At 47.2% G+C, this 14,436-nt stretch overlaps 1 protein-coding gene across 2 annotated transcripts in view; it reads right to left on the bottom strand.

The window, feature by feature from the left end:
* The window catches only part of LOC126183723 (thrombospondin type-1 domain-containing protein 7A-like), a 1,149,604-nt gene that overhangs the window by 243,179 nt on the left and 891,989 nt on the right, over positions 1-14,436 (bottom strand). For both annotated transcript variants that reach the window (XM_049925914.1, XM_049925915.1), the window contains one exon: positions 3,217-3,420. In XM_049925914.1, the coding sequence (XP_049781871.1) occupies positions 3,217-3,420 (204 nt within the window). The remainder of the gene's footprint in view (positions 1-3,216; positions 3,421-14,436) is intronic.

The raw sequence follows: 14,436 nt of genomic DNA, 5'->3' as shown, positions 1-14,436 counted from the left end.
CGTTTCTCTATAATTAATATTCTTTTTTGCAGCCTGTAATGTCGAAAGGAGATCCGACGATTAATAATACATTACGCTTACCTTCTGACATATTGTAACTAAATGTATTACTGAATGGTGTTATTCATTCATATATTTGTTGACGTTTGACTTCGGCTTTCCAAGTCTGTCCCTCGTTCTCTCGTTCTTCAAACTTGTACATGTCGATACGTCAAGGCGCGAAGGAGTTACCTTACCCCATGGTAAGTGCGAGGGATTTCGAGAATCACGACAGGCATTTTCAGGAAAACTTTTTGCATTTAGTAGTTTACTTATCGATTATTATATGTAAAATATTTGTCTAATAATAAAAACTAGTGGACAGTTTCGTAGCATTGGAAATTCAGTAAAAGTTCATGCAAATACACTTGTTTATTTATTATATGACCTTTGAAATAATATATATATGAAGTAATATGACCAATGTTGAAAAAATAATAATTAAGAAGAAACGGGTGGGACTTGATGCAGCGATCGACCGATTATGCAACTTGAACGGTAACTACATGACCGCCGCAACCTCGTGCTGAGAGGGTCGCAACGCACCGCCGGTATATCATCGATGCGTACAACTTCTATTGTGATTTCTTCCAAATTGCCCAAGTAGTACACCTTACTGTCTGCATACTATGTTGTTGTAATGAATTACTAAAAGTGTGCATAGTTTGAAGAAAATATATTACTTGAACATCGTGGTCGCCCCTTGTTAGTTATACATCTACATCTACATCCATACTCCGCAAACCACCTGACGGTGTGTGGCGGAGGGTACCTTGAGTACCTCTATCGGTTCTCCCTTCTATTCCAGTCTCGTATTGTTGGTGGAAAGAAGGATTGTCGGTATGCCTCTGTGTGGGCTCTAATCTCTCTGATTTTATCCTCATGATCTCTTCGCGAGATATACGTAGGAGGGAGCAATATACTGCTTGACTCTTCGGTGAAGGTATGTTCTCGAAACTTTGACAAAAGCCCGCACCGAGCTACTGAGCGTCTCTCCTGCAGAGTCTTCCACTGGAGTTTATCTATCATCTCCGTAACGCTTTCGCGATTACTAAATGATCCTGTAACGAAGCGCGCTGCTCTCCGTTGGATCTTCTCTATATCTTCTATCAACCCTATCTGGTACGGATCCCACACTGCTGAGCAGTATTCTAGCAGTGGGCGAACAAGCGTACTGTAACCTACTTCCTTTGTTTTCGGATTGCATTTCCTTAGGAAGGGGGAGATTCGCTAGTAATATCTAAACTGGTACCGAAACACTGCATGACCGAATGTAAGATATCTTCTGCAGATTTATAGTGTCGCCGTGGCTGGAGCTGAGCATCTTGTTATGCAAGTTGTTAAGGCGTGTACATACTAGGCCAATGAAGGCCAACGAAAGACGGCCAACCGCTTCGTTGGCTGAGTTGAGAGGTCACCAGAGGCTCCATAACTAAGATTTCTATACAGGACTTACCACAAGTAATAGCGGCCGCTTGGCGGGCCAAGGTGAGAGGGGCTGCAAGGGCGACCAACATTTGTACGCAGTGAATTTCACAATTAGTAGCGAAAACTGACACTGATGAAAAATGTACGAGGGAAAAGGAGAGAAGGGGGAGAACGCTGGATGTCAAGGCGCTTGTGTGGAAAAATGTTCTTGAACCGGCCTTGTGTGTCTGTACAAAGGTTCTGTACTTAAGTTTTTCAGAAAAGCCACAAGTCGAAATTAGTATGCTTTATTGGCCGGTTTCGATCTTTAATTTAACAAGAGTATCGTCAGATACTCTGGAATTTATAGTTTGAAGTACATTAGTTAACTCTTAAAGATCGACACCGGTCAGTAAAACATACTAAGAGCGACTTGTGTCTGTCCTGAAAAACTTAATTCAAACAGTCGACGTTTCCCCTGCAGCCAATACCTGCTCTCGCTGACGGTGTATATTTAGTACGGCCGGCCGAGGTGGCCGAGCGGTTCTAGGCGCTACAGTCTGCAACCGCGAGACCGTTAGGGTCGCAGGTTCGAATCCTGCCTCGGGCATGGGTGTGTGTGATGTCTTTAGGTTAGTTAGGTTTAAGTAGTTCTAAGTTCTAGGGGACTGATGACCTCAGAAGGCAAGTCTCATAGTGCTCAGAGCCATTTGAACCATTTATTATGTTCACAAATACTGGATTATGAACCGGCCGGCGTGGCCATGCGGTTCTAGGCGTTTGAGTCTGGAACCGCGTGACCGCTACGGTCGCAGGTTCGAATCCTGCCTCGGGCATGGATGTGTGTGATGTCCTTAGGTTAGTTAGGTTTAAGTAGTTCTAAGTTGTAGGGGACTGATGACCACAGATGTTAAGTCCCATAGTACTCAGAGCCATTTTGAACCTGGATTATGTAGCGCAATATGGAGAGAGCACTAAGGCTGATAGAGTTTTATCGTGAACGGGTATGTTTAAGGGCCCCTACGAACTGGAATTATAAAAACAAAGTGAAAAGTTTGGATTCTTCGACAGAAATAAGTCAGCCGTTAGAAAGAAATGTGCACGATTTGAAAAAGAAAAAATGGAGACTTTATTGACATATTTTCGCCGCGAACGACAAAGAGAAAAAAAAAAAACTTTTGCTTCAGGTACCTCTCTCCTATAGAAGCACTCCGAAAATTTTAGCACATACACAGTTCAATAACAAATCAAAATCTGTAGCTTTCATCCGGAAAAAAATTATGAAATAACCCACGTTCCAATTCAGCTCTAAAGTAGACATTATTTTGTCCCACCACCCTGCTTCCTTATTTTTAAAAGAGAGATCTACCAGCAGCGCCGTTTCTTCTTCTTTTTCTGGTGATCAGCTTCCTGCAGTAAAATAAATGCTGCACATGTGACGACTGCTAAATCCTCTTCTTCCTCATAGTATGGGCCGTTTGAAATTGTAATTAAAACTCTGCTTTATAACAACAACAAAACAGAAGCAACGTCGACGAGTTATCAGGACCAACTGCGATTCCACACGACAGAATCCCTTAGCTTCAAGCACTTCGCTTGGTGAGGATGAGAAGACGAACGCCAGTGCATTGGCGACAAGCGTTCGGCCACAGCCGATGTCTGTCGTGCGTAGGACTTCACTGACGTAGTGAGTAAGCGCCTTAAGAGGTGCACGCAGAATGCGAATATGCTTGTGTGTTCCAAGTACGAGTCGTACGTGCAGCGGTGTACCTGGTTCGCAGTCCGTGTTGCAGGGGTTCCAATCTGACCAGGGCGAGACGGAGCAGTTGACGTGGCAGCCAAGCCTGCAGGGACGCGTCGAGTCGGGCTTGATCAGCGGGAAGCAGTGGTGGTCGTCCCTCTGCTCGTTCGCCTCCACGCACCACACGTCTCGCGTCTGCACTCCCAACCCGCAGTCCCCGTCTGTGCCATTTGCTGCAAAAACGTCAGCCACAGTGACCTGCCTTCATACAAACAAATTGTTGACAAAATTAAACACAAAAATTCGGGCACTGTGCTAGAGAAAATGTGGTAAATGATATAAGGAGGCAGCTGTATGAACAGAAAGTTAGAAACTACATATCAACATACGTCCAATTTCAATCGGTGTGAAGGATACAGCTGACCGTAGTTGTCACGTGTCACTTTCGATCTGCGGGCGTAAGACTGAAACAGACGACTAGTACTCGTGATTCATATCTGAATCAAGTAACGCAACTCCTAGTTGGCCATAACAAGGCAGATATTTAAATCAGTATTAAAAGTGACTGCGTATGCTAAATATATTAATGCAGTAATTCTTTGCGGGTTTTGTAGCAGAAATACTCGTGCTTCTCCCTAAGAATATCGTAGTCAATAGTGGTTCTGTGTATTTTCGATGGTAACGATGAAGGATTCCGGGCAATCAGTGTCACATTCCACCTCGAAATGACCACACCTGATATCTCTGTCCATGTCTGTTACATGAGATGTCATTATACGGACTTAGTAAATTTCTCAAAATAGAACCTATCACCAAGTTCAAACTATATATATGGACAGAACGGGGTGAAGTTCGAAAGGTGCATGCAACTGTATTCATATTAACCCCATATCCATGGTAACAATAAACCACATAAGAGTATGAATGTCACATAAAATAGCGTAGATCACACAAGAATATTAATATCACCGATAACTCCAATTCATCTGAAAACACCTCAGAAGTCCTAGACGGAGTCGTTAGCCCTTCTAGAATCCGAGCTGTAGTCCACGCTGCTACTCCGCCTGCATTCCCATAACCGACCGCAATGTTGACCGTGACGTATTTGTAGGACTATTTTATAAGTACACAGCAAATTTCTTTTGGGAGAACTGATCTGATAGCTTCCCCAGAACCGAACACAATTCCAGACTACGTATAACATTATAAAGATTGTTAGCTCTCAGAAGATCTCTATCATCGTCTCGAAGGTCAAATCACTGCACTCGAAAATAACTTGCTCTGGTTTCCCTTCTGCAGCACAAATGCATCTTCCGCCCGTTCTTGTTATTGTTCCCAATAATGATCTTGGATGTCGCCCGTAACGAGCCAAAAATGTATAAACCCTAGTGAAGTTTGTACGTGCTTCCTTTCGTATCGCTTACTAACATTCGGAAAGAGATTCATAAGCCCACCTGCCTATCGTAGTGTTCCCCCATTCATTTGCTACTCTCTATGAAAACACATTTTTACTTCCAAATTAATATCGAGCACGTTTCTTGTAATCATTTGCAGTCTGCCAACATCTTCCCTTCGAATGCAGTGTACTTCGCCTCCAACATCCGTATCTATAAATCCAAAGGGTAAGACCCAGGATCACTGGGATCGCTTCCATCGGAATGGTCTTGTATGCTCCCTAAAGGTGATTAAGTATTCTTGCATATCGATTACGGGAGAGGTCTTTGGTATGTTTTCCGACCGCTCGCTAATCGATTTCGATGTCCGTCATGGGAAGTATCTGTGTTTCACGGGCGATCTTTGGAGTGAGTATCTCAGACAATGAACGCCAAGGGCATGGTGGTGCCGCGTAAGCGCTTAGTATTTCAAGGAAGGAAAGATGGTAGTTGTAAAGAGTCAGTTTATGGAAGCAGTTGTATTGAGGCAGTCAGCCTGTTGTTTTCAGATGTGCGCAGCCCTAAGTGGATTTGCCTTTTAGCGCAGTGCCTGATGTTATGAATTTGTCGGTGCTGAGCAGTTTTGACTGTGAACCGCATGTTATTGTGGTGCGAGCAGATAGTGCCGAGCTGGAAGAGGTTGGTATTAGATAATTGCTGTCTGATAATTCTCTGGCCACTCAGTTGAAGAGGAGGACTGCTTGTTACTGGTATTGGTATTGAGAGAGGCTGCAATATTAGTTTTGGGAGAGCAAGCTATGTTTTTTAGATTTATTTTGACAATCACATGTTGCTCCTCTCTATGGATTCGGCTCCGGGATTCGAGGTAATCTGTTACAGCTTCTTTTCTTACGGCTTGGCGCGTATCTAGTGGCAGTATGACTAATTACGTTTTCTGAGGAACCACCTAACAGGGTGACGATTAACCTGAGCTCCATATCCAGCACTTCACGACCTACATTTAACCCGCTATTGTTTTCATTCACCAAACAGATGGGAAATATTTATGTTTTTTCTTAATATTGCCAATTCAGGAATCGAGCCAGATGTAACTGTATTTAATGTAGCAGGTGGTACGTGTTTTATTAATTTATGCGAGGGTTTGTTGTAGTAATTAGTCTCATTTACCAGGAGTTCAGCTGAATTTTCCAATTACTTTACTTTGGTCAGTTTATTGAAACCATCCCATGCTTTTTCTTAACTAATACTCAACAAACATTTCGTGATTAATGTTAGTGAGAATTATAAACTTTTGCTGCCTCAGTTCGATTTCTGTGAGGAGTCACAGTTTTATATTAGGGTCAGTTTTATAAAAGTAAGGTAAAACATGCTTCCGAACGACGAACCTGCGCCTGCCGAGTTCTTATCTTAATTGTGAATGTATACAGTTGATGGAAAGCTCTGGTTTCCAGCTGTGTGACGGTATTCTAAAACCGCGCGACGTTCAACGAGTGACATAGGTATCATCTTCTGTCGAAATGTCGAGATTTTGTGGATGCCGTGCGGTGCGCCGCCGTGCCGTCCACATCGCTGCGGGAGGTTGGGTACAGCGAGGCCGCGGGAAGAGTGGGGGGTGAGGTCGCGGTGGTGGGGGTAGCGGGCGCCACCGTTTGCATCTCTGTCAGGACATTGCGAACCTGTCTCGCGAGGAGGACGGTGGTGGACACGCTCTTATCGTATTCTTTTCAGGTGATGTGGTGTTGTTAGTCCATGTATAAGTAACTGTAACTGTGATTGAAAGTTTTATTCTCGTATCTACGGATAGGAACTGCTCGTTAGTAGCATACATAGGTCGTTTATTAATCGCGACACACCAGAACATCTCTAAAATACTGATAGATTGTACCGTTGCACAATACATGTTTTGTTGTCTTCCGAATCGTGCTTAGATTTAATGAGATGCTCATCGTCGACGTAGATATCTCCTTTTAACAGATGCCATACACCCATTAATACTCAGAAGCACCCTTCTCTATATTTTTTCCAAAGTCCTTCCTAGCTGTACAAACCACAAGGAAGGGTCCACACACTCGCTTCAAATGACGCGACAGACGTCAGTATTATATTATGGTAGAAGTTCAGGATGTTCAGAGGAAGATTGTGATACATGATCGTAGTCCTAGCGTCATTACATACAGCTTAAGAAACCTCGTCACCCATCCTTACGATATGCTCGTGAAAATTAAGCTCTTCTTTGAGATGCAATCCCAAATACTGCGTCCCAGATTTTCTCCTTATCGACACACGAAAATCTAGTAGTAGGGCCCCGCTGATGTTACATACTCACCTGAAGCACTACATCACCCGTTATTTCCTATTAAACAAATTCTTCAGAACATGTAACTGCACCAAATGTAAATGAATCATAACCTAGACTTCTGGGCGTTGAATGGAGTTCTACGGCAGGCATATGAATATTGACCACACGTGTCTATGTTCCACACATGAGAGTGTGGCGTACATTGAGTCATCATTGCTCGTATCCTTTTCATCAGCAGAGCATCCGTACAAGAGGCATGAAGATTGAGATTTTGTCGACGATTAGCTGCTAATCGCCAGTTAATTCCATTAGTAATATTCATTGCTGAAGTTGATACATGTGACGGTGGCACAACGGATATCCATATACCATTTTCGAGACGCACAGTCTCAGTAAATGTGTAATTCCGTGTGATCCGTAATCCGTTAACTGAGTCCCAATCGTTTTGCTTTACTGACGCCTGCAAATTCCTTGGAAGCAGACTTGCAACTGGTACTGGAATGCATTCCTTTCGCTAAATGTGTGGAAACACTTTCAACATGACAGAACTCCTGCTACCTGCCCATTTACACGTCGATCATTTATGATGGTCCACTATTGATGGATAGGCCACATTAGTCTAGTTCATTGCTCTTTGAAGTCGATGGAACAAGTTTTCTGTGGGCATGGACGAAAAGCAAAGCTCACAGAGGAAAATGACACCAAAAATGCGAATCATTCACTGGCGATACGAAATGCTTCCATAATGAGACTGCACTGAGTCATCGTCAGACCAGTTACACGAAATGTTGAGAAGAGATGTCAGGAGTGCATTGAAGCCAGTGGTGGGATTTTTGAAATTCTCACTTTTATATTTGTAAATTACTCACGTGTTTTTGCTGTTGGTGGTTTGTTATGGATAATATTATAACCGTATTCTTGCTGTCTTTGAGATTCAGCGTTTGTGTACCAACATGGATGAGCACACATCCATACTTCATAATTAGCAGCGGTTTGATCTCAGTAGAAAAATGGGTTGATTAGGGATTGGCCTACTCAGAATTTCGAGTTGAGATAGCTGTTTATGAAAAGTTTTCGAACGCTAACTCCATGTCACGTTACGACTGACTTCCATGTATACCTTCCGTCTTGGCAGTTCTCCAAAAAGCACGAGTTATCGTCTCATAAGACAACTTGCTGTATATAATCGGTAATACTCCGGCAAGAGTGGAATCTATCGACGTTAGCTGGTGTTTCTTGTAACTGTCTTCGGCATCTCTTTCTTATCATATTTCCCATACACTTCAGGTGAATACTCTACGCATTTCTAAACCGTCTTATCATTTAGCCACAATACGAGATATACCGTCGCATTATGTAATATCTACACGATCATGAAGTGTTTTACCTATATTTTTTACCATATTTGATATTGTGATTGTGCTATCGTAGCTGTCATACGAGAATGTGGAAGCACTGCATCATCTTCTTTGTGGCGTAACACATGCACGGACCCACACAGTATATCCCATTCTTTAAGTAGTATAATACATCAAATATCCATTGCAGGATCATGAAACTTTTGGCTCTATTCAAATGTATTGATGTTTTTTTTTCTGCTACCACGCCCCGCGGAATTTGAATCCCCATCAGACGTCATGGACGTCGAAGACCCCTAGAGGTCTCTGCACCATCGCGCCGTAAGCTGTGGCGGCGCGCGCGTCCTGGCCCGCATTTAGTGTGAGGGCGCCACAGTGGAACACGTGGTTCCAGCGGCCAATAGCGGCACCCCCTATAGAGTATTTAAGCGCCTGCCTCTGGCTCAGCTAGCTCGGCCCCACCGTGCAACGCTCCCAACACCTTCTCCAATCCCATCTTGACTGGTTCACCACTTGGTGTAACCAGTGGTTGCTCAATGTCAAAAATTCCAAGGCCCAGGCGATCATTGTAGGCAAAACCACCCCTTCCTTCCGTCTCCTCGATTTCTATATCACCATTTACGGCAGTCCTATCACCCTCACCCCCACCCTCAACTACCTTGGCGTCACCCTTGACCGTCGCCTCTCCTGGACCCCACATCTCCGGACAATCCAAGCCAAGGCACGCTCCCGACTCCATCTCCTCAAGCCTCTTTCTCGTCGCACGTGGGGTCTGGACCCCTCCACCATTCTCCACACCTATAAGTCCCTCATCCGCCCTATCCTCTACTACGTCCAGCCCACCTGGATCTCTGCCCCTCATACCTTTTACAAATCCCTTCAAATCCTTGAACGCCATGCGCTCCGCCTCGCCTATCATATTCGCCTCCCCTCCCCCAAACGGATCCTGTATGACCTCATTCCATTCCCACACCTCCTCCTTTTCCTCAAATGGATATGGATCCTCTACACCTCCCGTAAACTTGATCCCCCTCACCCACTTGTCTCTCCCATCCTCTCCCACCCCTGTCTGCTGCCGCCCCTGTATTCCCATGTACCACCTGCTCTCCATCTCTCCACTCTCCATACACTCGCCCACGGTGGCTTCCGCCAACTCCCCTTCCCTGATGATGCCCTCCTACCCTCCATATACCCCTCCTACCAACTTTGATCATCACCTTCCACTCCCTGTGTCTTTTCCCACAGGCACCCTCTCTCCCTCCTCTCCCTCCTCCTTTCCTCCCTCCCTACTCTCCCCCAGGCTTCCTCTATCCCCCTACCTTCTTTCCTCCCCCTCACATCTCCTCTGCTACTGGCATCTACCCCCTTCCATCTCCCTCCTCCCCCACCTGTTCCCCTTTGGCAGGTCCCCACACTCGTACATGTATAGTGAACTTTCGCACGCCGGAGATCATCACCTAGTGTTTGTGTGTGCCGTCGTTTTCGTATTCCAGAGTATCATCGTTAGTGCTCCATCGTTCCCGTGTGTCGTCTCTCTCACCTCTGTGCATGTCCGCATTTCTGAACGTTTTTATTTTGGATACTGCGCCCATGAACGGCTCCGTGTGATTTAATTTTGTATGTCTACGTTTGTATATCCACCATGTCTGTTTTTCGATTGTCTCCTTTTGTATCGTTTGTCATACCTGTGACTGAAGAGTGGCGCAGTATGCCGCTGCCGGGCTACCTGTATCAGATGTGAAAATAACAATATAGGAAAAAAGAAAGCTCAGCTAGCTAGTCTAATCGTTGCATAACTCTTGAAACATCACCTCGACAACAGACCGCGTGTTTACCGTTCTTTGTTTTCATTACTAGTGGACGTCTTGGATTCATTTGGTTGTCTGTCACTCCGTTGCTTCTTGCGTTTTGTCGTCGTAAGGTCTCTCTCCATCGTCTGTTGTTGTTTCGCGTCTGTCCTTTCCGTTCGTTTGTTTGTTCGTAAGCCGCTCTCCGTTTGGTCCCGCCGCGCTTTCTCGGTCGCCTCGCGACCGTTCCGGTCGCGGTTACAACAGGTTACAACATCTTTGGCGACGAGGTAAACGTTGGTAGTTGCTAGCATGGAAGCAAAGTTGGTCTGTCTTCTGGTGCAACAGCAGCAGCTCATGCGGCAGCAGCGGCTCCAGTTAGACATCTTAGAACCGTCGCTGCAGTTTGCTAATGGGCAAAGTCGATGCCACAACAGCTTCCGAGTCCTTGGATGTCCGATGCCTTCCCACGTCCGCCGTCGTTTCAACCCTTTAATGACACTAAAGAGGACTGGAAACCTACTTACATCGGCTGAAACAACATTTCACAGCTTTTAAAGCCATGGACGACTCTTTGCAGCGGTCGTTGTTTTTGTCTTGGGCCTCCCCAGACATGTTCGTTCTTCTCCGCAAGTTGGCACCGTTGTCCGATCCTGTGGTTCTCTCTTTCCAGGAGATATGGTTTTGCTGACAAACTATTATTCCCAACGCTACCATGTGGTCGCCTCTCGGCTGGAGTTACACCAGTAACATAAACAGCCTGCTCAATTGTATCGTTCCTGGGTCACAGACTTGCAAGGTCTCAGCCATAAATGCGATTTTACGTGCACCCATCAGCAGTGTAAGGCTTCGTATGCGGACTCCCTGATCCAGGATGTGGTGGTTCAGCTGGCTCTCGACCTGAGGTCCATACTGCAGCGTTGAAACTCGAAACCCCTCCTTGGAAGAGATTCTCCGCATTGCCCACTCCTTTGAAATTGCTCAAGCGGCTAACGAGCGTCTTATGGCGCGACCTCCGGTGGCGGCGATCGCAGTGTCACGGCGGGTTCCGCCCTTGCGACGTCGACGTGGCCTTGTTTTTACGTAATTACGCTTACACCATCCGGTATAAGCCCACCGCCCACCGCCCACCATGCTAACGTGGACGCTTTGTCACGTCTCACAGCCGGCCCCGATCCTGCCTTTGACCAACAGGAGATCCTCTGCTCTCACATTGATTCCACCCGCTGGGATGTGCTGGACGGTCTGCCTCTTATGTCTGCTCACATTGCTGCGGCTACCCACCGCGACCCTGTCTTGTGGCAGGTTATCCACTACGTCAGATGCAGTCCGATTTCAGCCCCTGGCGCCACCTGTCCCACAGACTCTCCATGATTGATGATGTCCTTCTGTTGGCCACGGAGTTGGATGCCCATCGGGTGGTCATCCCTCCAGAATTGTGGCTTCAGGTGCTCAGTTTGTTACACCATGGGCACTGGGGTATGTCCCATATGAAAGTTTTGGCCCGCTGGCACGTGTATTGGCCCAGCATCACTGTGTGCATCACCAGGCAAGCCCCCCCCCAGTCGTTTGTACTCTGGCCTGTGCCTCTCCAGCCCTAGGATCGCATCCATATCGATTTTGTGGGCCCATTTTTGGGGTCCATGTGGTTACTCATCGTTGATGCTTACTCCAAATACCCATATGTTGTCCACATGGCATCCACCACCATGGAGGCTACACTCACGGCCCTGGCCCAGGTTCTCGCCATTGAGGGTCTGCCACACACGTTGGTCTCCAATAATGGTCCCCAATTCATGGTCTCCTCCTTCCATGCCTTCTGTCAGGCCAACAGTCTCAAAAATATCCATAGCTCCCCTTTCCACCCTTCATCCAATGGCGCGGCGAAGAGGCTTGTCTGCACATTTAAACACCAGTTGACAAAGGCAGTCGACACGTCTTCAACCATGTCGGCCCTCACCCTGTTTTTGAGCACCTATTGCACTACGCAAATAGATGGACGCAGTCCAGCACAGCTCCTTCATGAGCGACAGCCACGGACCCTTCTCCATTTGCTGACATTATCCCTCTCCCGCCCCCACTCCAGGCCCTCGCAGTGGTATGCACCTGGCATGGCCATGTGGGCCTGCGAGTATGGGCGCCAGGCGAGTTGGACACCCGCCACAGTCGTCGCGGCCTATGGTTGGCGTGTGACGTCGGTGCAGACGTTGAAAGGGTTGGAGCGGCGCCATCATAATCAACTTTGCCTGCATGCCCCCGCAGGACTCGCTCGGCCGCCTCTTCCCTTACCTCCTTTGGCTGTGGACGTGGTCCTCGAGTCACCGTCCTTCCCCCGGTTGCCATCTTCCAGCGGGCCTGCCGCTGGCCCTCTCCACCCCCGGGTGGATCGGCGGCTCCCTCCCCCACCCTAGACTCTGGATCGGCTGTCATTGATACCTTGAACGTCCCTTCATCCCCGCCAATAGCGGTTGATGAGCCCGGCTCCTCTCCCCGCTGCCATACACCTCGGCACTGGCCAGGGCGTTTCCGCCGCGACGCGCAAGTTTCAGGGGGGAGGGATCTGGTACCGCGCGCCTCGGAATTTCAATCCCCGACAGACGTTATGGACGTCGAAGACCCCTAGAGGTCTCTGCACCATCGCACCATAAGCTGTGGCGGCGTGCGCGTCCTGGTCTGCATTTAGTGTGAGGGCGCCATAGTGGAACACGTGGTTCCAGCGGCCAATAGCGGCGCCCCCGATAGAGTACTTAAGCGCCTGCCCCTCGCTCAGCCTCCTCAAAGTCCTCTCTGGCCGGACATGGGGGTTGCACCCCTCTACCATCCTCCACACCTACAAATCCTTAATCTGTCCCATCCTCTGTTATGCAGTCCTGCCTGGATATCTGCCCCCCCCCCCCCCCCAAAATTCTATAAGTCCCTCCAGATCCTTGAGCGTCATGCACTCTGCCTCGCCTTCTGTATACACCTCCCGTCCCCCACGCAGATCCTCTATGATCTCATTCCTTTCCCCCATCTGCTCCTATTCCTTGAACATATCCGCATCCTCTACACCTCCCGCCGCCTTGGTCCCCCTCACCCCCTGGTTGCTCCTGTCCTCTCCCATCCCCGCCCCCTGCCACGTCTTCACTGTTGTGTCCCCCCTACCCTCCATCTCTGCATCATTCATCTCCTTTCCCAAGGTGGCTTCCATCAACTCCCCCTCCCGGATGATGAACTCTCTCCCTCCATTTATCCCTCTTATCAACTCTGATCCTCACTCCCCCTCCTTTCCTCTGTCCTTTTCTCGGGCTCCCTCTCCCCCCTTCCATCCTCTTTTTTCCCCACCTCCCCTCTCTCTGCCCCCTTCTCTCCCCCGGTCCTTTTGCATTTCCTTCCTCTGCCTCTTCTCATTCCCTCTCGCGTCTGCCCTGCCCCTCTCCCCCTTTTATGAGACCTCTTCCTCCTTGATTCCCCCCCCCCTTTTCGTTTTTTCCTTCTTCACTCCTTGTTCTTCCCCCTCCTCTAGGTCCCCCCCCCCATCTGCCTTTGGCTCGGGAGTGTCATCTCTGTGCCGCCATTTTCGTGCAGTGTTTTACAGTGAGTGTTCCGTGTTGTGTTTTTTGGGAAGTGTTGCGAACGGCCATCATCCTGTCGCTGTGTGTGCTTTTTATCTCTTGCGAACAGAAACCAGACTGTCGCCATGTTTTTCAATTGTGTGTGTACTATGTTACTTGTCTGATTCCTGTGTCTTTTATTAACATTGCCAACCCCTTTTGCTTTCTGTTTTAACTTTCCGCATTTTTTCGCCATTTTACGCTTTAAGTCACCGTTTTATCACCTGTTTTTCTTGTTTCTTTTCTTCTTCCTTTTTTTTTTAAATGTCTGTAGGCTGTAAGCAGCGTACTAAGCTGCTGCCAGCCCGCCCCCTTCCGGGGGAATTGAAAATCAATAAAGAAAAAAAAAAAAAGAAACTCAGCCAGCGAGTCTAATCGTTGCGTTAGTCTTGACACATCGCCAAGACAACAGACAGCGTGTTTACCGTTCTTTGTTTTCATTTCTAGTAGATGTCTTGGATTCGTTTGGTTCCCTGTCACTCTGTTGCTTCTTGCGTGTTGTCGTCGTAAGGTCTCTCTCCATCGTCCGTCGTTGTTTCGTGTTCGTACTTTCCGTTCGTTTGTTTGTTCGTAAGCCGCGCTATCTCGGCCACAACAGGTTACAACATTTTTACCACAATATTTAGCGGTGTTCTTTTATGCCTGACACACAGGAATGTATTACATTCCATTTGTCTAGTAACACAACAATTTAAATGTTACATACAGTCCAGGCAACTATCTAATACGGGAACTTTGGGAACTAGAACTACGCCATATTATTGTATGTTTCTTCATAACCACGTAACTTTAGAATGTATTTTCTAGTTTATGGATTA

Source organism: Schistocerca cancellata, chromosome 4, assembly GCF_023864275.1.
Source record: "Schistocerca cancellata isolate TAMUIC-IGC-003103 chromosome 4, iqSchCanc2.1, whole genome shotgun sequence".
Taxonomy (NCBI): domain Eukaryota; kingdom Metazoa; phylum Arthropoda; class Insecta; order Orthoptera; family Acrididae; genus Schistocerca; species Schistocerca cancellata.
This window is presented reverse-complemented; position numbering and strand designations above follow the sequence as displayed.